At 41.1% G+C, this 24,293-nt stretch overlaps 1 protein-coding gene across 2 annotated transcripts; it reads right to left on the bottom strand.

Moving 5' to 3' along the window:
- Window positions 1-1,770: 1,770 nt before the first annotated feature.
- Window positions 1,771-24,027, bottom strand: arid3a (AT-rich interactive domain 3A). Of its 2 annotated transcripts, XM_049719233.2 has the most exons (10): window positions 23,660-24,027; window positions 16,224-16,372; window positions 15,801-16,119; window positions 15,341-15,620; window positions 4,987-5,059; window positions 4,038-4,221; window positions 3,262-3,509; window positions 2,910-3,194; window positions 2,424-2,513; window positions 1,771-2,141 (listed from the first exon to the last, which is right to left on the bottom strand). In XM_049719233.2, exons 3-10 carry the CDS (start codon window positions 16,115-16,117, stop codon window positions 1,999-2,001), a joined length of 1,620 nt encoding a protein of 539 aa, XP_049575190.1. In that variant the 5' UTR covers window positions 16,118-16,119; window positions 16,224-16,372; window positions 23,660-24,027; the 3' UTR covers window positions 1,771-1,998. The 2 variants fall into 2 exon arrangements, with proteins under 2 accessions (XP_049575190.1, XP_049575189.1); XM_049719232.2 differs by having other exon boundaries at window positions 15,801-16,372.
- Between the last annotated feature and the right edge of the window lie 266 nt (window positions 24,028-24,293).

Here is a 24,293-nt window from a genome sequence, read left to right as displayed (position 1 = left end):
TTCACCTTCACACAACCTACTCTGAGAATCGAATTCTGGGACCGCCACGCAAGATATGAAAAGCTGCTGATCACATTTTTTTAACTCATTTAGCGCCACTGACGGTTATAGACGTCAAAGATATTAACTGGGTTGGCAGTGAATGAGTTGGTGGTGTTTCCAGTTCACGCTTAGAACTTGGGGGTGATGGGACAGGTTCAAATAGTTGTTAGCTTGTAAGTGGCAGGTGGTACCTCATGAATTGTGACACTCCAAAAGACAATATACGACCTACTGCTGTGCTTTCTGCTCACATCTGTTTGGCAATGACAGCGCCCACTTGTGGCAAAGGGGCAGAGCCTTCTTATTAGGTTCTGATGACGGAGTATTATGGCAACACTCAAAAGGAAAAAAGTTGGATTATCATAAGCGTTATTTGATCGAAAAAGCACGTACGTAAACGTAACAGTCTGAAAAATAGTCAAATCCCTTTTTTTTTTAAATCTTATTAACTCATTCACTGCCATTGACAGATATAGACGTCAAATGTCCGTTAGGCTGGCAGACATTCTTCTCGTATGACCTTATCCCTCACATTAACGCTGTTCTTTTATTCCCCTCCTCAGTAGGTCCATAATACTCCGGTGTAAATTCCATTTTGCCTTCAAAAATAGTCAAAGTGCGAGATTATACACGCACAGTGTGACATGTTTGTATAGCAGCTGGTGGTGACCCGAGGCAGAAACGCCAGGCTCCGATCAAAGCGACAGCAGCTGCTAATATTTGCCCGGAACAGTAAAAAAAAAAAAAAAAAAAGTGACAACTGCTCACCTCGTACTGTTCCGGGCCTCGGAAAAAGAATCTACGAGCCCGATCGTTTGGCAAAGTGTGGTGAGCTTTGACGATTACCGCAAAAAAGTTCAACGACTGATCCTGGAATCTATAAGAAGCACTTAGATGAGAAGCACAACGTCATGCACACCAAAAAATATACGTATCGGACATCTATAAGACAAAAAAACACAACGACGAAAGCGCCAGATATATGTTTAACTACATCAGGTCCTCCGATTATCCAAGTGAGCTTCCTCACGACAACAAGGATTAAGCGGACAGACATCCCTGAAAGCAAATCGGTTTTCCTTCAGGTTTTACTCACAAATACAGGCATGCATTAGACCTTTTCGCCAGAGAAGCAAACTAAGAAACTCCAGATAAACTGATCTTTCTGAAGAATGCAGTAAAAGTTGATCTTACTCAGCGAGGATAGCCAAATTAGCTTCCACGCCGATCGAGTACGGAACTGGTCTTGCGACGAGGAAATACAAATATGCACGTATGAATTCAGCAGTTGAGCTCTCACCTCACCAAATATATCAATAAAAACTGCTCTACAACGGCTGCTAAGGTATCTGGTATTTGTATACATGAAGTAGGTCGCGTCGCTACACACCCTGAAGATACGACATATACCTTTTTAAAGCTTTTTTTTCGGATTAAAAATAGACGATATTTTTTTCTTTATATATAAATGTTTTTCCTGCAGTGATAGTATTGATAAAGATTTAAATGATAAAAACACTAAAAGTTGCAAAATAACAATAAAAACCATAGGTCAAAGGTCAAATAAAAAGAATCTCTCCCCGAGAGGATGAAACGTGACTGTCAGTCAGTAGCTGTGTTTGTAAGTGTAAACGGTGCATTACACCTTCCTGCTTATGAACTTCTCTTTTGTTCTTCCATCATCTGTACATGTATGTAGAAATAAATAATTCACAGGTTGCACATACATTTGTGTTTGACATATACTGGCTCTCTGTTGGGATAGTTTGTGGCTATGAAGAACAAAAGAGATGAAGACAGAACCTGAGAGCGTATTTCAAGTGATTGTGTTCCGTTGTGTATGCTTTTTTTGGCGTCGATTATTTAGAAAATATGTTTTTTTGGTTTTTTTTGGCTTTACGTAGCTTGGTTTGAAAAAAAAAAGAAAAAAAAAAGGGGGAAAGGCTGAGGCTTTTGTTAAGACACTGGATTGTTGGAGGTTGAGGTAGGTGTGGTCTGCTGCTGCAGATGATGAGGAGAGACACGGCTGCCCACAGGCTTGCCGGAGAGGGGCCCCCCCGACGGGGCTGACCCAGCTGCTGCCTGAGCAAAAAGGACACCTGCAAAACAAAGACACGACTCGATTCGACAGAAAGTAATTGCGATATTGAAAATAAATACTATCAATGTGTTAATAAATAAAATAGGGTTACTTTGACTTTAAAAAAAAATAAAAATAAATGAGGCTAGGAGAAAAGCTCGCCCCACCCTGTGTAATTATAGTGGCTCCTTGGTTTACAATGGAGATCAGTTGTGGTGTCATAACCTAAATTTGTACCTAACCCTACTCTTAACCTAAACATACAGTTGTAAAGTGAAAACTTTGAGATGCAGCAACTCACCAGTGTACATGACTCCGTTGAGCTCCACCGACATACTTATGCTGTTTGTGCCGTTGCTTGTAAGGTTCATGGCGGACTCCTGCCTGCCATCTGAAACACCAACAACCAAAGTTGGATTAGCCAAATCAATGCACTCAGATCAATATTAACACATCTTTGTCAAAAGTAAAAGTCAGCCAGCTGAATCAATGACGACTCTGTGTGTTTCCTGTATTTGTGCATCTCCACATTTTAAGTTTTTCCAAACATCTATACATCTGCAAATATGAAACCAACAGTTTTGCTAGCACCTCCCCCGACACGCGAGTTAGCCTGCATGCTATGTACGCTAAACAAGTCAACATAAAGGTCCACTATCTATCACACCAACAGGTGTTGAGGTTTGTGGTAACATGTCAAGCACATGTTTTGACATTACACACGAGATACCAACTGAAACCAACCAAAGCGTAAGCGCCAAAAGAAAATGTGGTACTTTTTCAGTACCTTGTTGGTTGATGCGGATGTTCATCGGTATCTGGGCTGTCATGGCCATCAAATTGTGTTGCAGCGCTCTCTGCAGCAGTCGATGATGCTCCTCCGCCGGCAGTGCCATTTTCTTCTCAGGCGGCTCTCCGGCTTCCAATTTGTCCCTCAGCTGTTCCAAAGCCACAACCTGAGCCGCCATGGCCGCCTGGGCCGCCTGCACGGCCGCCACCGAGTGGCCCGCCAGGGCTCCCACTGGCATGCGAGGCACGCCAACTCCGTGGAAAAGCTGTCCACCTTCTTCTTCTGCACAGCAGGGAGGAAAACGAATATCAGAACATGTATCGTGAGATTCTGATTAACGTCAAAGTACCTTTCTTGATCTTCTGGATGGGGGTGAGCGAGGCCCCGTTGGTGCCTACAGTCAAAGCCATGGTGGGCGTGGAGAGCTTTGGCGAAGATAGCATGGTGGGTGTCCCGTTGGGGGAGTAGGTGAAGAGGGAGCCGCCGAAGCTCTGTCGTCTGCCTTCCCGTCGATTGCTGTCGATGGCGGCCTGGAGTTCGTTGGGGTTGCTCAGACCCCTCTTGTCACATTCGTATGGGTACAGGTACTTCATGTATCTGGTGGACACCACAAATTCATTTCGACAAATGAGCAACATGAGGTAGCTACTTGATTTCTTTTTAAGCCGGTTTTAGTGTGTGCCAACTGATATTCAAAAAATGGTTAGGTCGAAGGTAAAACGATCCCTCAGTTAAGCCACAAGTGCGGTTTCAATTCCTCATTCTTTCAGTGCATTTAAAACAGGTGAAGCTTCTCCACACATACAAAAAGAAATCTATCTAGTGGTCACCCTCCAAGGCACACAATAGTGCAATCCACAGTTTGCACTTTGCACCCTGACAAGCTTGAGTTTTTTTTTTTTTTTTTTGCTCTTTTGCACATGCACCTTTCAGCTGTTTAGCGAAATCTAGAGCAACAGTAACGTAAAACAAAGCAGCCTCATTCAGAAGCTGCTTTTGGCAAAACGCCTAGACTCGTCCACGTCCCAGAAAAGCACCAGGCCAACTGGCAGAGCTAGAATCGTTTTCCTTCGCAACGTAAACAATTGGAGGAAAAAACGACGAGGTGTTCGTATGATTACTGACTGCGTGCGAAGCGTGAAGGCTGCGCTGGTGATTGAGGTAGGCAGATTGAGTCCTTTGGTGATTTCCCTCCACAGCTTCTTGTTGATGACCTCCACCAGGCCCCCCTTCTCAGTCACCAGCCTGTAGAGCATGTACAGATCCAGGACCTGCTTGGCCATGATGGGGATACGATTCACAGGGGTTCCTGAAACAAGACAGGCAGGCAGCTTACATCAACACAAATTAAAGTATGCAAATTCCAGATTGCCTATCAAAACATCAATTAATAAAATCGATGGGACTCAGTAATGACCTGTAGAGGGCGCACTCAGATTCTCAGCTCAGGAGACCCACCCAGCATGTCTGTGTCTCACAACTTGCAGATGTTTGCGTCGTTATAAACACATACATCTTTTTGTATTCCATGTTTACTTTACTCATGATCTATGTCAGTCGTGAATCACAAACCTGTCACACTAACAAAGTTCCAGCTTTTTATGAAGTGACATTGATACATATCGAAGCCTTTAGCATTTCGGATGCCAAACCGGTATAAAACAATGGTTTGCACCCTTTTTTTTTTTTCCCCCTCAGTGTGTGTGAGAGCATGCCGTGCCCTAGGTAAAGCGATCCCTTCTCAGGCTTTAATACAATGTATTCCTTTATTGCAAGCACATCCTGGGAACGAGGCTATACGAGCATCAAGCAATGCTCTCTGGCCCCACCCAGCTGAGGGAAAGATGAGCGAGCTGGATCAACCCTTCGTTCGTTCGTTCGTTCGTTCGTTCGTTCGTTCGTTCGTTATCACTCTCTCTCTATGCCACTGTAAATTATTATACAAAAAAAAAATATCGTTGCATATAATACGCATATGAAATTATTTAGTTTTATTTCAAAATTTGTTTCACTTGAAGTGTTCTATGATATTTCAATTTAAATGTGTGTGCTTTTGAAGTTACATTGACCTGACCTCTTTTCTGCATGAAGCTGAAGAGGTCATCCAGAAACTCTTTCCTCTTTGGATCTCCATCCAGTTCATACAGCTGTGGAAAGAAGGAACACTTAGATGAGCTTTTTGTATTTATAAAATACGACTACGTACCTCGAAAAAATAGTGAGCAGACTAAACAAAAAAAATGGATTCTAGCAAGTTTTCTAATATGAAAAACAACCCAGTCTGCATTCATTCATACAAAGAGAGACAATGAAGTGCCGGAAAGTTCAGTGAAAGTTTGCAGTAAAAGTCAGGTGCCCATTCGGGGAAGTACAAAGCTTGTAGTTGTTTTTCTGCTCCAGTTTGGCTTTGTAACTGGGATTGATCATAAAATTTATATGGCACCACGAAGGGGGACGGACGGGAGCCTCAGATTGACCCTTATATTGCATCTGAGAACAAACGCCACAGGATGACATTAACCTCTGGACATGCATGACACAACTCCCCATTAGGGCCCACAGCTGAAATGACTATTGATTTCCCAACTGATAGAAAATTAATCTTTTAGTAACTATTCTGCTGATCAATGAATCTTTTTTTTTTTTTTTTTTTTTAAAGCAAACGGCCTACAACATACTCTGAAATAGAAATTATATAAAATAAAATAAAATAAAATAAAATAAAATATAGTATATATAATTAAACAAGACCATTATGTCAATACCAACTCTAGTCTGCACTTTATTTTTAATCTCGTGACCTGCAAATATAGCCGTTAATTAAAACCAAACGTGTCAGTGACAGCAACAAAACGACCGATGGCACCGTACATGGAGTTACATGTTTTGCGCTGGCCACTGAGAGGAAATGAAAAGCTCCTCCAGCTGAACTTGTGTAGGGGTGTGACACAAGTGGCCTCTAACCAGTAACAGACTGCCCCTCATTGGAGCATTCAGCCCTCATTAGAGACTTCAAGCTGCCATCAGATCTTATTATCTTGCGTGTGTGCATGTGTGTGTGTGTGCATTTATGCAGGGGGGGTTTGCTGGATTGAATGGACCTAAATGAGATGGTGGGGGGGATTCCTGCTAATGTACAGGGCTGCTGGAGACAAGGGGGGAGTTTTAATTACAGGATGCATGCATTTTGTGAAGTGCCGCACCATAAATCTTGGAAATGACCTCCTTGCCCCCCTTCAGAACTATTCTTTATTTGCTCTACATCCTTTCCTGTCTTTATCACACAAACAAATATTTCCCAAGCGGCTACTGGTTCGACTGTGACTCTCTTGAGTACATATTGATGGGAAAGTATGTCATGCGCCTTTCGTGCACTGCTAGAGGAACACAAACTAAAAAAAAAAAAAAAAAAAAAAAACGCAATAAGCAAATTTACATGAACAACTCAAGACACAAATGATTGAATATTAATTGGATTATTTATCTTTGGATGTGCTAAGGCTTCACTATTGTGTTTATGTACTGTAAATAGGACAGCAGGAGCAGCGTTGTAATTTATTAAGAATGTGGATGTGGTTTTGACACACCTTGATTATAGAACGCCTGATGGCATTCATTTCATAATTGTGACATTTTTTGGAAGCTCATGATGCTCCTAATTGAAAAGCAGTGACTTGTAATGGGCCAGTGGCCTTATGGCCGAGTAATGACATTTGTAGCTATAAATGGGTATTCTGATCAAATGTTCTTGATTAAATTAGGAAAAAAAATTTGGAAAATTATTTTAGATAGCAGATAAAATTGAGTGAAAATAGCTTGACCTAACTGAATGCATTTTACTTTAAGATGGATCATATTCGTTATTGACGACACTTCAGTTAGAACAGAATTCCACAAGACGAAAAAAAATAAATCAACCCAAATGGGACCTGTTTGACCAAATATCAGCCGTTAGGATCCTGTTCAACCTGTAAGAGCAACGTCCCACCCAACTTTTTGCTTTTTCTCAACACTAAAATACTCATTAAACTGCCCGCCTGACTGTTTAATCGTCTAGTTCTACTGGTCTCTTTATCGACGCCCCTTTTTACTTCCTCTTTGTCTGTTTCTCGTTTAGTTTTCCATGTGCACTGCTGTTAGAATATATCTTTTTTTTTTTTTTAATATACATTTTAGCTCAATTGCCCCCACCTCCACTCACATAAATACCTCAGCAGGCAGCGCTGGGTGTGGTCGGTGTAGGCTTACTGTATGGTTTTCATGTTTGTAATGTGTGAGCAGGGGTTGGTTGGGGGGCCCCTCCTGGATTAAAGCTCTGCTATTCAGATAAACAAGGTGAAACTCGAAAAACCACAAACTGGGTCAACTGGTATTGCTTGGAATCGGCCCTGAAAGAATTGTAATAAAAAACCGCATAGGTCAGCAAGTGGCCCTTCAGTTGATAAATTATAAGGAGACAAATCAAAGTGGGTTTATGATGAAAAATAAATGAGTATAACTATGTACGGAGCAGCCTGTTGCTGGCGGAAAGCAATACTGTTTGAGGAGGGAGGGGATTTATTTCAGTGCAAGGGGGAGGGGTTGCTCCACTGTTAATGCAAATGGATGCTAGTAAGCCAGCGGCACACAAGTGTCACATAGCACATAATAAGGGCCTTGCAACACAAAACCAAAATCCAGAGGAGAGTGGAGTATCGACTCTCCATCAAGGGGTGGGTGACTTTGTTTTAATGTGTAATCTTTTCTTAAAAAAAAAAATCTGAGACTTGTAACTTTACATGATGATAACCACCAAAGTACAAGATGGAACTTGGTGACAATAAAACCCACCCGAACACTTTATTCAAGTCAAAATAAACATCTGACAAACTAAAACGCTTTAAATGAGTCACCGCACTATACTCATTATTTCTTTTGAGTAGGCTAACTGATGTTTTCCCCTTCTCATAAAAATTGTCAACTAAAAAAAAAAAAAAAAATGTTACACAGGTGGTTGATGTTTTACACTCATAATAGGATATGACTAAACGGTGACTAAAGTCGTAGTAACGGATCATTGCCTTCTGGACATCAAGTCAACGAACGCTCTTGCAATGACTCGAGTGATTAAGTTGCGTAATTGCTGGTAACCAACCGACACAGCCGATGTGATTTGCATACGCATAAACAACGTCTATACTGTGCTTATTGCTCAACAGAAACCAGATATTGTGTAAAAAAAAAAAAAAAAAATGTTGAGGCAGAACCTGTTACTCCATTTGCTCATCAAAGCGTGTTCATGCGTTTATATCCCACATGAGAAGAAGCGTGACGGTTGTTTTAGCCGCCATTTAACAGGAAGCCATGCTTCTCTGGAATGAAGAAGGAATGGATTGTGGAAAAAGACAAGCGCAATAAGTAAACTAAGTGACTCATAAAAGCGGGGGAGGGGGAACGCTTACTAAAAGGGGTCCAGGTCGGCGAGTTGATACAGCCCGTGGACACATGATCAGCCATTTTCAAACAGTGCATTGTATCGGGCAACAGCCATTTTATGGAAGCGCCCCAAAAAGATCTAGGAATATTCTTTGATCCAAAAAACACACAGCACAGTAGGCTTAAGTCTTTAGTCAGGGTTCAAGTTATGAGGAAGACTAAAACACCATTGTTAAATATTATTGAGTTCAGTAAAAACAAGGCAGCAGCACTGAAAGACTTCTTATGAGAGCCTGACTTATAAGAAATACACTCATTCAATTGCATTTGTGTTACTAAAGTGATTATAGAACATTCTAAAAAGCCTGCCGCGTTTGTATTTAGTATGTATTTGTCACACAGGAATTTTAACATTTTAGTCACCGATACCGATACAAAGTACCGATACCACTAGTACTTTCGATACATAAAATCCCCCCTAAAAAACATTTTAAAGAAAGTATAAATCATAAAGTAGTAAATTTAGTTAAAATTGCATGACAACGGTAATTTTCTTTCTATTCTAGTTGGTGATGCTAAAATGGTCATAACAGGGAGACCGTTACTGTTATCGGTCCCCCGTCGCAAGTGAAATAAAATAAAGAAAGAAAGAAAGAAAGAAATAAGGTTGGTACAAAAACAGCTGCTGTTTCTGTAGTTGACCTCAGATGGAAAATGGGAACCAACGGCAGCATTTCATACGTGTCTCCATAGGGTGACATCAATAATGAATCCATCCATGTCCACTCTTCTCCAAGCCGCCATACTCGCCTCCCCCCACTTCGGGAACACAATTAACAGCCACAATAGATCTGTTTTACTGCAGTGGCATTCAACATTGTGTTATTGACAGGCGGGATCAAACGCATCATAATCCGCAGTGACCAGCTGACCTCATAAATTCAAGCGCATCGACTGAGTGCGAGAAACCGCGGCACCGGCCGAAGACAAACAACCTCTGTCAAAGACGGATAAGACCGAGCTCGGTTTGTAACAATCGAGACGGGTGCGTGACGTGCTTACATTCCGCCGCCGCACTACCGTTCAGGTTTGTAGATTTGGATAAGAATCAGAAATAAATAGAAACCAGCTTTCCCAGGCCGCGAGAACCAGACGTTTTGTATCTGCGGGCAATCTTTTCCAACCGCTGACGACGTGCATCCCAATCACGGAGGCCAAAACTCGGGCAAGGCCGAGCGCAAGAACCGCAACTCTTCGGTATAATCTAGTCGTCAACTATCCGTGTGGATTTTTCAAGCCGATGAGTACGTAATATATAATCATTAATTTCCACTTCTTTGATGAAGTTATTTATTCCCAGGCAAGCAATGCAAAACAGACGACGGGAATGTCTGTCAAAGGGCACCGACGCGAACGAGATGAAGACATTCGGGGAGATATTTAATCGAAGACAGGAGGGTTGAAAAACGGAGGTTTTGGTTACACTGTCACTCAGAGTGATAGATGAGCAGTGCGCTGAGTTTAATGGTTGACAGCCCAAGCCTTTAAACCATATCTGGCCCACCCAGCCCGCATGGAGGCCTTGTATCTATGGAGCTCATCAAAGATGAAAATGTTGTGGCCATATCGCCAAGCCCACCACTAATCAATAGGTGGGCGGGGAGGGGGCTCTGCAATTTCCCCCAAAAGCAACCCCGCAATTTGTCCTACACGTGCTTGCGCACAAAAACAAGCTAAAACAGGCTGTATGATATTTTATGAAAAATAAATTCGATTAAAAAATAAATCTAAATATCATATTTGATATATTTTATATTCATATAATTTTTTAAATGGTGGATTTAATGCTTATTATTAAATACTTTTTTTTATTTGATTATTTTTTGTGACATATTTGATATATAGAGGAAACCGTGTGAAAGAAAAGTAAATGTGTGAGTCTGTGCACACGCGTGTGTGTGTAGTGCCAACACCTTGCCTTGACAATTATGGACCCAACACCTAATGGGTTCCTTTGCGACAATGAAAAGTTTCATCCTTTTAGAGCTTTTCATTGTGCAACAATATTGAAGACACGCTGTCTATTTTCTGCTCTCAAGTCCGGTGACATTTTGCACAAAAGAACCGTTGCGACCTTGAAAACACTTGGCCAAGAATTTCAATGTCTGACCCAGCACTTAATTGATTCTTTCAAGACTTAATGCTTTCAATACACGCCACCTTTTCAGGGACATCTGAAGGCAATATTTCTATTCCAACACTTTAGTTCAAATGAATGCCTTTATCCGGGTCATTGTATGAAACCATGCAACTTTTGTTTGTAGTATGTCAGCTCGGTGCGACTTCCAGCTTTGTATTATTATTATTATGACACGAGGCCACAAGGCGAGAAGGCGAGCGAGCGCTCTCGTTTGGTGAGAAAATACACATCTCGCACAATGTAGTGGGAAAAACAATAGTCTTGCTATTTCTCGAGTCATTTCCTCTTTTCCTGATCAGGGATGGGAATTTAAATTTAATATCAAAACCAAAAAATGACAGCCACTAAGGAGGTGGACTCCAAGTTGACCTTTGTTTCTACCTTGTCATATTAGTTGTTTGCACAGTTGTTGACATGAACATCACAACACTGCACACGGTTCAAATAAGCACACGGCGCTTCCTTCTGTCAAACGACCTTGTATTACACACACTACTTGGCGTGGCTTCAAAGCTCGACGCCAACTGGCTGTCGTTTTGTTGCTCCTAAGCCAGCTTCTTTTTCTTCACTCGCCCCCGCCCCCCCCTCCCTCCTTGAACAGGAATACTGTCCCAAGGCCTCCCGTGCTGCCTTTGTTTTGCAGCCTTTTGTTTTTCAGCACACAAACAATAGCCATTAAACCTTGTTTTGCTTTGGTTAAATCCGTACCACTGCTCAATGATTAGAGTTAAATCATTTAGCAATTATCCGAGGGTTGCAGCTTTAATTCTCCAATTGTGTGTCGAATAATTACAAATTACAATAACAATGTCTACATTTGTATTAGATACATGAATAACATGATCCAATGAATTATATATATATATTTATAAATATAATGATATAAATAATAAATAAATACATATAAATAAAATTATAATTATAAATATAATTATATAAATAATGATATATAGGAGAGAATGAATGAATTATATATATATATATATATTTACATAAATTTATAAATATAATGATATAAATAATAAATAAATAAATACCTATAAATAAAATTATAAATATAATTATATACTAAATAATGATATACAAGAGAGAACGAAAGGATTCCGAGGAAACTTCAGGCCAACAAACACTTCTCGGACAGCTGTATCAGCAAAAAAAAGCCGACGGGCAATCCCAATAAGTGTCGCTCCCACTTGGCTCTCATTCAAACTCTACTTCCTGTAGGCCCGGTCAACCCCCTCCCCCTCCTTTCACAATGTGTGTGTGTGTTTGAGCAATTTAATGTTTAATGCCAAATGCCCTCCACTCACCCTGATCATGGTGAGTGCCATGAATTTTTAAAGACATCCCTTCTTTACTGTCCATCTGGGCTCCATCTGCCCTGCTGCTGCTGCTGGTGTTTAAGGCCCACACAGACTAACTTCAAAGACGCCGCCTGGCCTCTGAACCTTTTGGACCTGATGAGAATACCGCTTATTAAGGGGGCATGAACCTTTTTTTTTCGTGCAGGGCTGAAGTTGATACAAAATCAAGTGAACCCAAAATGAAGGGAAAAAAGATTCGGTGTCGCAAAGATTACCTCGAAAAATAAGGACAAACTTGAGCAATAAACGTGGATGAGGCTACATATCGATCCAAATTCGATGGTGTGTTCATGTGGAGCTCAGAGTTGCACACGTGTTGCACACTATTATTTACCGTTATAGATCTGTTGGTCCTCAACCCGATGACACATAATGGGTCAAGGACCCGTTTTTTTTTTTTTGTAGATCAGAGCTGCCCGTTAGGGCTTTCAAATAAACGGCAAACAAAAAACTGAATTCCAGTTTCTATTGATTTTCTTTTTCCTTTGGTTAAAGGAAAAAGCAAATATTTGTGCTTATTTGTTTTCCTCATGGAATTTGCTTTATTTCTCCTGATACCCAACAAAGTTTTTTTTTTTTTTAAATAAGCATTGATTTTTTTTTTTTTTTGTCTTGGGAGAATTACAGAACAATCAAACCATAAAACCGCTTGGCTCAAAGAGCAAATCCGAAGGCCTTCTCGCTCGCTCACATTCTTTTTTTCCCCTTACGATAGAATTATACAGGAGAGGGAAAGACGACTTCAGCGAAATCTTTGAAGAACAAACCTTGGGTCAAAAGTTTCCATCATGTCAATAAGTCACTGCTTCTGCAAAAGATAACATATGTCTTTGGCAATGTTTAGCACCATTGACTCAGATTGCCCTTCCTTCGGCTGCAAAATAATATGCAAAAGATTTCACTCATCCAGTGAAAATCACAAGCATTTTTTTTTTTTTTTTTTTAAATCGTTGCTGCTTGAGGTTAGGCGTGTCACAAATTTGGCAACACTGACCGCGTATTTGCACACTCAGCATTTCTGTTTGTCGTCATTGTGAAAGCAGTGACAATGCACATTAAAATAAGGAATCTATTGAAAAAAAAAATTCAAAATCAGAGTGCCATTGGTGGTCACCACTCTGAAGCTGCGCACGCATATTTCGGCAGCACTGAGGGTGACCTCTGCTAATGACAGGCCCTCCTCAATGGTGTGCATGCTGTCAAAACAAAAATAGTGCCTGGGACTGGAGAAGGGTTAGGTTTTTAAAGTATTAATCATATTAATATTTCACAAATGACTATTATTTATCATGAAATATTTTAATAACTCATTCAATTTCCAAAAATGATGATTTGAGAAAATCCTGGCTTTGCACATTAGAGCCAGAATTTCTTTTTTTTTTTTTTTTTATGGGAAGTATCAACACTAACACTTGCCTTTATTTTTCAATTTGATTTGACTTATTGCTGGATTTATTATATAATCTTTTCATTAAAGTCCAATCCTATCTCATGACTATAAAGTAAATCTTGGTGCAGTTTGTCAGCCTTTTTCTTTTCCCTTGTCAGTTGCCATCATGTGTGACAAACGGCTTGTTCCAATACTTTAAAGGGAAGAAGACGGTTTGCCTTGGAAGCGCTCCCAACTGCTGCGGACTGATAGAGCAACATAAGTTTTCGGCCGAGGATTTGAGGTTCCAATGGCCACATTATCACCCTGCCTCAGGCACATTCCAGCAGCCTCCACCCACCAGCCCAAAAATAAACTAAACAGCTTTAACTCTTTCCTCTCCACCCAGTGCCCCCCCCCACCCACCTAAGTGCTCAACCTCAACATTAAATCATGAACTGTAAGCAATAAGTCGTTTTTAGGTGCAGCAAAGTGCTTTTTTGCATAACCAATATGACTCAAATAAATATAAATAAATAATAATATATATATATTTTTTTATAACATATATAAATAATACTAAAATATTTTTTTTATACAGGCTTTTATAGTTTCCATTGCGTCATGCGTGTACTATGATGATGCATGTGGACAAGAATAATTGGGCCTGAGCAAATGTACACCTGCTGAAAAATATTCTCCGAGTATAAAAGGCAATCAATTTGCATTGACGACTAACAACCGAAATGGATTCCGCAAACATTTGCCTGCACATTTAACTACAGACCTCACTTGGCATGATTAGAAGAAACCGCAAAACACAGGCTTCCCTAAATCACAGCCCAAACGGCAGAGGTTAGAATTATCATGGGAAAAGAAAAAAATATGCGTCCACTATCACAGGTAGCTTATTTGAACTTTACTCACACAGACATGGGACATTCACACCACCGTATTATCACTAGTCACATCTGCAGTTCGCGATAATCACAGGGCTGACCCACTCCGGTCTGACAGCAATGCTTTTCTCCCACGATTGCAAAAGTCTGTGCGTTAAAGCAATAAAGAGACTTTTTATGATCTTATAAAAATCTAATCGAGCCATTGTTTGTTTCTCCAGGCAGAGCAATGTGACGGTGGAGTTTTAAAATCAACGCTATCTCGTCAGTCAAGATGCCGGCTGTCTCGATGCACAGTTGAACCGCTGACTGACACGCTATGATAAAAAAAAACAAAAAAACTGAGTACAGAAACTGCCAACTGACATTAATTCATCACATCGAGTTGGAGGGAGTGGCGAGACAAGCGCGGTAGGTCTTACAGAGGTTACGCCGCCACCTAGGCTATAATCACAAGACATAGGGTACGCTCCAAATTACAGATAGTGCGGTTAGGGTTAAAAGAAAATCACGTGTACGTTGGCGTCGATATGTTCAATCGCGTGCCGCGGCCACGCTAAGTACACATTCAAAAAATAGCTCAGTGGACTAAAAGAGTTGTCAGAAACGTGAGTTTCTGTCAAAGTATGTTTTATGATTTTAGGCTCAATTTAGTTGACGTATCAATACGGAAGTGAGATGTATACGTTTTGTAAAGGACATGGAAAAATAGTGGTCAAGGGCTACGACACGTTTCAAATTAATAAATAACCGCATAAGTAAATCAATACACGTGTCGATTTGGAATGGAAAATTCCATCATGAACATTTTCCGAAATGAGCACTTTCAGCATTGTTGTCTTTCCACTGTGCTTAAATTCAGTTGACATGAGTGGTGGCGTATTGATCTAACATAATGAGATGGAAATATTTCAGCATATTGTCAGGTGTCCCACCCAAAACTGGATTTAAATTATATCAACACCTGTTTGGGAGTGGCTGTGAATCTTGACAGATATGTTATTATTTTTATTTTTTTTGTGGGGCCAATTAGCAGATATTTAGAGCCTATATTCATTTGCAGTAAAAGAGAAAATACTGGAGTGAAAATGAAATCATAATCATGGCTCAGATTGAGAAAACTGAGGGGCTTAAAAAGATTCCCTAATTTTTTGCACGCAGATCAGGGAACGCAATCCTACCTGTCTGAACTGTTCCTCGTAGGTCCACTCCCCGTGGTCTTGGCCGAGATGGCCGTGTGCGGTGTGGGGAGGCAAGATGGCGACGCGGGGCTCTTGGTCGACACTGGGCCGAGCCTTCAGCAGCTGGGAGTGAGGGTGGAGCTGGCGGTGGGGCAGCAGGAGGATACCTTTGCCGGGCACAACCGCGTTGTGGCCTGTGGGCAGACCTTCTTCCGCGAGGTCGTCATCAAAGTCTTCTTCCATCTCGCCTTCAAAGTCCTCCTCGTCCCATTTTTGTTTGCTGCGAGGAGGAAGCAAATTCATTAAAAATGGTTGTTTTCCTGAAATGTGATGTTTTGGGAGATGGAAGGATTCATCAGCGATATGAAAAATTCTTTTTTGGGGTGTGTCTGGAACGAATTAATAGTATTTCAATTCATTTCAATGGGAAAAGTTGATTTACAAGTGATTTCATTCTTACATTTGTTCCTCCTCGTCCGACCCCATCATATCTTTATACTGTTCCTCTCCATCATTGTCGTCGTCTTCCTCCTCGCTACCGCTGCTGCGTTCCGACACCCTCTGTAAGCCGGCCGCCGCCGCTCGCATGGCCGCCAAGGCCACCAACTGGGCCTGCTCGGCTTCGGGGGCCGGGCTGATTCGAGAATCGTCCGCCGCTCCTCCGCCTGGCCTGGCGTGAGCGTGCTGCACGGCCGCTTGCTGCTGAAGTTGCTGCTCCATCAAGAGCTTGGCCCTTTGCTGCCTGTGCAGGTTCTCCATGACGGCCTGCAGCTTCATCTCTGTGGGGAACAGGCACAGTGTTTAACTGCCTTGCCTCCCTCCCCCACCGAGGGAGCACCGATTGGGAGTTGGTCTGGAGATGATGCTTGGGCTTTCTGCTCACAGAAAGCAATTGTCACTTGATGACAAATGATTTGTCTTTGAGGAGAAACGGATTCTATTCTTTCCACGGAGACTTTTGTCTTGATGATAGACCAAGATGGATGTCGAAGCACAGGTAGATAAGACACCTTGATGACCAGCTACAAAAACCTGGGAGACAGAGAAAAATGGCATCAGATTGCTGACATTAGTACTTTTGGTACAGACCAGGAAAAAAAAAAAAAAAAAAAAAAAAAAAATCACACACCTTTCAAAGTTATAAATTCCTTCATTCTGCAGCAATCTGTACTATTCTTTTATTATTGTATTAATTATAAATAAAACGGAATAAATGCACAATTATTTTCTTCATTATACCTTGTAAATTGGCAATATACAAAATAAAAAAATACAATAAATAAAATATAATGCACTCACAGACTTTATGTTCTTTGCACACAAAAAAACGACAGATCCAAAACATCCAAAAGGAAGTGAGCACTGACAGACAAGAGTTGTTCTGTTTGCCTGGTTGGCTCCAACCCAAGATCGCAATCTCAGCCAAGTAGTGACACTCAGCAATGTCACAAAACATGGCGTCTTGCCATAGCTGCTGATTTATGCAAAGTTCTCAACAAACCTCTTACGAGAGTCAATAAGAGACTGTCGTCTATAATCATCCTTGATTTAATTTACACGCCATTTTTTCCATTGTGCTTATGAAGAAGTTCACAGAGCTGTCAGTCACACTGAATTATTAAAAAAAAAAAAAAAACGAGACTTAGTGACAATGACTAAGAGAGTGAAAACAGCTTTCGATATACAACACAATCCTCGGCTTTCACACACGGGGTGTGAATTCGGCACACAGAGTGACACTTTAAAGGATGAGGCTGCTGCTCTTGTTTGAAATTATCATAAATAAACCAAGCACAACTTGACAGATTTTTTTTTCTTTTGGACACACTGTATATTACGCAACACACAGACCCTACCTATCAAAAATTCCAATATTAATATATTCATCTAATCTTAAATTTGATTCGTTTAAGAATGTTTTTTTAAAGATTAAGTTCCGTGACAACGATGCAAATGTCATTCATATAATCACATGGCGAAAAGTGAGAGATAAGTCGAACTTTGCGACGCCAGTTATTCCTGTTTATGGCTGCTTGTCATTTGCATTTCATTGTCATCCGTCACGACATACATACCTGGCACTTTCTATGCAAATCCGATTTCAGCAAATTACAGATCCAATCGAGCAGGTTTTAAAAAAAAAAAAACCACTTGCAATGTATAGTTTTGCTTTTTTTTTATGCTTATATTCACATTTAGATTTTGTCGGACAGTCTCTGTGGATTAGTTGACGATGAATAAAGGTTAATGATGGGTAATTAAATCCAGGAAGGACCTGTTATCATCGACATGAATCACCCTGATCAGTTTCAGATAGCGACCCCGGTTTGATTGAAACATAAAGCCTCGCCAGCACGACTTTATGTCACGCTACTGTGAAATGTCATTGAAGGAAATAAGACACTTCCAAGGCTAAGGAAGTGACAACTGACGGAGCAGATGCAGCCTGGCAGCCAGGCTATAGATATTCAATATTGATTCAGTGCATTCTTACAGCTTGAATGCCTGCAGTTGACACATGGTCCGCTGACTGCACCGACATTTGGCTCGACCCAATTGACGATTTGGAAAAAAGGTGGAAGCGCAAACACCACTGAATTGCACAAAGACATATTATGCAAGTTTGAATGTAAAATAGAGATTGTGCTGACCCCCCCCCCCCCCCTTCCCCCAACATAGCATGTGCTCATGTGTCCTCCAAGTCATTCGAAAAGACAGAAGTGACTAAACTAAAGCTAGTTGGTTCTTCCTGCGCAGGAGGAAGCAGAAGTGGTGGCTTTGTTTTTGTCTCACGGTTCATCCATCCTTCATGATTTCCGACATGCTATGGCGCAAATGACATTGCGTCACCACATATGCTTCCCTAAATGGACGCTTATCAAAATAGGCGACATTTGGATGAAAATGACATCATATCATTTCCGGCGTTGAGATGTTTTCATTTTTGTTTGGACGGCACCAAATCTGTCCGCCTCTTAATATGTGACTACAGAGGGAAGGGCTGGCGTTTTCAAAAAAATTTGACTGGAGGATGTGTTATGATTGGTCACTGCTGCTCAAGTGGCGTGCACACATTTTTTTTTTTTTTAACCTTTTTGAAGCAAAACAAAAGAATTTTAGATATTTGCCTTCAGGTCTTGTGAGACCGAAAACTGCACCCTCCACTCATCACTATAATCGCAGCCTTTGCAATAAGCTAATTTGTCATAATACCATAGATTTAAATAAAGAAATATAAATAAATAAATCTGAATAAATAAATATAAATATATATAAATAAATTAAAATAAATATAAATAAATCAATATAAATAATATCCTCACAAATACCTTAATGGGTTCAAGTGGTAGATTCCGACATGGGGTTAAGGAGGAGTCGCCTGGATAAAGAAGTTGAAACTATGACAGCTCATGGGTTAATCCCCTTTTTTTTTTTTTTTTTTCAAACCCACATTCGGGTAGTAGATTGCAAGGTCTAAGCAAACAGCACAGGGTGATAAGAAGTTGCACTTAGGGTCCAACTCCAACTAGATAAAAAAAAAGACCTGCACCGCCTCACGTGCATGCATATATAGTGCCTATGTTCGTATCAAAAGTGAAAATGGCTTGCCAATCTGCAAATCGTTTCAAAATATACATACAATGCATTTTTTCTGACCGATGAGTGTCATCATTACGAAATTGAAATTGGGGGTGGGGGGGCTATACCTTTTTTGATAATAAAACAGAATGCAAATAACTGGGAGGTTGTATACACAAGGCGTATTTCGTTTATTATAACAGGTTTGAACTCCGCCCTTTGGCTGAAGTCGCATCAAGAAAAATGTCTCTCACAAGAAGATGTGAACACCTGACAAGCCATTAGTCAATTCAAGTTCCAAACGTCGTGGTTGACTAATCGGTTCAACGCAGCGTGTCGTATTTGTGTGAAAGCAGCATACAAAGAGGCAACTAATGATCACACTGACAAAAACAACATGGGCGGATGAAATCAGTCAGTGGTGCTGGTTTTGATTATGCATCACCCACTCACTCACATTCTTTGCAGTATTACCTCGTACGGCAATAACACAGGCTCCATTGAGCTGGGCTGCACCAACAACAAGATCATTGAGGAAGTGTCGCCCGGGCTGGTCACGCACTTTCCGCTGACCTCTTCCAATGAGCCACGGCAACACAGTGAGCCAAATCTGATTAGCCGCAGCTATTCTATAAATTAAATGGGCATACAGCAAAAATAATCCTGCGATCCACTTCGGGGAAGGAAGGCGGACATCAACGCAAGCGACTCCGCTAAATAATGCATGAACGAACAGTAAGCCTTTATTTACAGTAATAAAAAAATTAATTAAAAATATACTACAACCGCCAAAATGTCAGCACTGATAATAATGACGTCCATGTTGGCAATATTTACAATACAGGAGGAGGTAAACACTGTGATCAGCTCCCGGGGCAAGAACATTGCATTAAATAAAAGGAGTGTCATCAGATAAAAGAGAAACAAAATGTTCTGCTGATTCAGCTGAAATCTTCCGCCGTTTCTGTTGACTGCTGCACTGTTAGATATTGACCGCGCCTTGTTGAGAACCTACCATTGCTTTCATTCTCTAGCACCACCAGAGCAAACAGAAATCTGTCAGATGATTTGGAGGGAGACCAGATCGCGTCGAGAACATTTCTTCATTAATTGTCAATATTGGACCAATGTAAAATAACCCATGTGGCAATTCCAAACAATAAAAACAATGCATTATTAAATGCATTGTTACACTAAATTAAATTCTACTAGGGCTCTTAATATGTGAGTCATATTTCTTTGTAAATGGTACGAGAGGCAGGTAAATTCCTCTCGTGTTTAAAAAAGGCCGCTGCCATTAAAAGAGATTGAGAATGCGGGCGACATGTTGTAGCACGCACTGCTTTTGGTAACTCTAGACGCCATGATGAGTGTATGTCTAGTGTGTGTCCAAACTTCATTTGGAATGCCATGAACATCCCCAACTGGATGAACTTGTTGGGTTTATATGGCGACTGTTTTTTGTCTTTGTACTGACCGGCCTTTTGTTTGCAGAAAGGCACATACTTACATAGAGATTTATGTTGACAACTGTCATGGAGACATCCAGAACCAAATGGCTTACCGAGGATCATGGGCCTCGTTACCCCTGCTGTGTTTTTTTTTTTTTTTTTTTTGCACGCAGAGACAAATGGGACGTATGAATGAAACCAGTTGTTGCAGTTAGCTGCTCGTACAAAAGTACACGTATGTAAATCATCATATGATTGGTTGTTGCAAAAAAATTAATTAACCACGAGTGACAGATTTAAAAACCGGTTTTGTGCTTGTGCGCGTGCAACATACATCAGCACCATTTTTTTTTTTTTTTTGCATGTTAATACGCAGGCAGACAAGTAACGTTCCGCCTGGTGTCACAAACGGACTGAAAACAAACCCTCCGACTGTTCCCTAGCAAAACTACGGGGCATCCCAGAACTGCAAAGCCCTTCCTTTGCCTGCGTCACGGTCAGGGATTCCCTTGTGGCTCCAGCCCAAGAAGTGAAGTAACTTATGCTTCTTGGCATGATAACACAGTTAAAGCTCCACGTGGCTGCCGAGCAGGCCCTTCAGAAAAGTAGCTTTTGGCACAAGAGCAACTGAAATGTTGCCAAGCTGCTTCTGTCTTCTTCAAGGCGCCAAAAGAAACAAACCCTACATGCAGCCTACATTCATAAAAATAAAATCCAGCTCACGCAGACTGGTAATTAGTGGAACATTTCATCGAGATTTGGCCCACACCCTTAACAAACCTTGAAGGAATATTTGAATACCATGACAACATAACAGTCTGCACCAGGCTCGCAAAAGGATAACACTTTGATAATAAGAGAGCAAACAGGTGTCGGACCAGTTTGTCTAGTCGGCACATGTCTTTCAGTCATTTATTCACAGACGCCGAGCGGTTGAGAGGCCAAAATGTGCCACTCGCAACATGTTTGCATATTACACATGCTGCTTTTCAAACAGCCTCCAGTTGAGATTACAGATCTGTCATGGCCGCCATACTGTTGGCAAAGTGCGAGGGACGTACGATTCATTCGGATTAAAAGCAAGGGCCATCCAAACGGGTGCTTAGGATAAAAGAGGCCACGGGGAGCCGTTTCTATGTTAAGGAGGAAGACAATATATGAATGCGCTCCAGGGAAATAAGCAAGTCGAACAAGAGTGTGCAGATAGACAACTCATTTCTTTGTGCACCCCCCCGATACAGCAGCGATCATCTCAAGCACCCCCCTCCCCTCTTTGCATCATAAGATTTGCACAGGATAATACCAGCTTTTACTTAATGCGATGGAATAAAACCAACCAGTCGGTTGTTAACTATTAAAAGAATTTAAACTAGCTTTCGAACAGCAAGTTGGACCTGTTAGATTTAACGAGTGGCGCCAATAAGAACACAGCATATGTTAGATTGGGCCAGATTAGAGTGGCAAGCCTCTAAGGTGATTGGACACCGCTGGGTGGGGGCTATTTAAGCTTTGCAGAATGTGTGTGCATTTGTTTAATAGTGACAGTGGTGGAAAGCTCCCCGTTTTCACCACCACCACCACATGTCTGGTATGTTAAAATTTCACGTTACATCACATCTAGGATATGTCACAATGGTGTTCCTGTCAAATGAAATAGACAAAATGGAAAGCAGTTAGCAAATGATTACAACATCGAGGCCACCAAAGATGCAAATTGGTCGTTTTTAATTTAATATATTGTGTTCGATACCGTCACGAGATAACATGAGGGGGTCGGAGAACGTATTAAAAGTTTACAAGGGGCTTGGCAAGTGCTGCTGGTCATTTACAAGTATATCAGACAAGAAGACTTTTATACTTTTAAGGGCAGAGACAAAGACAAGACCTGCTTCCTGTGCACCCCCCCCCCCCCCCCCTACACATACACACTGTGAGAAAGTGACACACTGCTCACAAACCAAATACTTGCAAGTATCACACGTGGCTTGCTTTTAAAATGTTTCAAAGTCATCTTCAGTCGGCCAACACGAAACACAGGTCAACGTTTTATAGAATTTTTCTGCAACGATCTTAAGAGGGGTTAAAAAATCTTTTTCCTCAATTGTTATGTAGATATGAGCTTTTTAGAGTCAGCATCATTCCGTTTGATTGCAGCTGACATTTGTATTGAATCCCGGTTGTTTTGTCCAACTTTTACGGCAAGTAAACAATGGGAGGACTGCCCAGTGGCATCCACCACAAGAATGCATTTGGACTTTTCCGGGCCTCAGACATCCTGTAACATCGAACAAGCAAGTTACACCCCCACTAGTGCACTAAAGGCATTTTTTTTAAAATTCTGATTTGTTGGACTTGTCATTAATCTCACCTCTTCAAACTTTACACAACTAGTACAGTTATGGGGGACTTCAGCAGAATTGTGCACATTTTGCTGGATGGTGTTTTAATAATAAAAATGTGATTAATATGCAGGCAAAATGACATCAGTGCTATTCAGTCAAGCACATTTATATCAAGAGCCAGACCTATATGAAATAATTAGGTGCAGAAAATAAGTCAATTTCTGCACATTAAGAAAGAAAGTAAACTAAAAACTGGACTTTCATTGCATTTTCCCAAGTTGAAAATGCGTTGTGATTGAGCTGACACAATTTTATGACGTTTTTAAAAATCAGCAATTGTCAATTTAGTGCATTTAACAGAAGTGATCGTGGAAACACATTCATTAGCCCGTTTACCTCCGTTGCAACGAACACTTGGTTTATCCGACCGTTATCTAGCCTTTAGCTTACCCAGATAATACTGTTAATAATCGGATTGTTCAAATTGTTGGAGGCGACCTGTGCTTGTACACTGACAGGACAATTTTGGCGTGAAGTAAATCGGAAAGGCGGATCGGAAATGTTAGGTGTTAATGCTTAACCATCTTTACCAAGCGTAAACAACATGGACAGATGACATGAATTGATCCATTTAAAGCCATAGTCTTAGAAAATACGAATACAGCGACGGATCGTGTTAGACAAACGTCTAAACATCTTAAAATCTACATTTTCAGGGCATAAAATAGTTCCGACATTCGGCGTAGGTGGAAATCTTACTGGAGAAGTGACATATGGCACTGACTTCATCCGCCACCCGGGTGATCGATTATCGATCAGGACGTCTGATAACGTATCGATGAAAAATATACATTCAGCGAGCAAAACAGAGTCACAAGCAAGAGATAGAATCACACAATACTCCGTTGATGTTTAACATGGAGGAAAAAAAGAATATTAAAACTTACCACTTGGACTTCCGCTGGTTTTTTCGACTCTTTGGGACCGGAAGAAGCATTCCTGATTTTCCCTGACTCCCCTAAATGACACACAGGGGGCAAAAAACGCCCCACAAACAAAACGAAGAGCGACGGCTCCTGTGTTGATCTCTTACAAGTAAACTCGTTGCATGTGACTGCATGGTATCTACCGCGACCTTCAGCTTTGGCGTGTAATTGTGTTTTCAGAGATTGGGTGTCGATGTGAAAGCCCAGATCGTGGACACACACATGCACACATGCACACACGCACACACACGTCGACACGACACACGGAGGCGTGGGGAATAGTCTCTGGCCTGCACACTCAGGCCATTGGTTGACAAACAGCAATCAAATGCAAATTCCTAACCTCTGAATCAGCAGGGGCCAACCCCTCAGTCATCACCCCCACCCCCTCGGAGCAGGGAGGGGGGGCTGCTCAATGCGCCGGTGCTCCACCTCCATGTAATCGTGACGCTCCGATTCATTAAAAAGATACATTCGAATAAAAGGAAAGGATCATCTTTAGAAATCGATATAAGTGACATGGCTTAAAAAAAAAAAAATCAATTGATTTTCACATGTGTTTGGACTAGAAAGCAAAACATTATCCCTCAATATG

The sequence above is a fragment of the Syngnathus scovelli genome, chromosome 10, assembly GCF_024217435.2.
Source record: "Syngnathus scovelli strain Florida chromosome 10, RoL_Ssco_1.2, whole genome shotgun sequence".
NCBI classification, from domain to species: Eukaryota; Metazoa; Chordata; class Actinopteri; order Syngnathiformes; family Syngnathidae; genus Syngnathus; species Syngnathus scovelli.
This window is presented reverse-complemented; position numbering and strand designations above follow the sequence as displayed.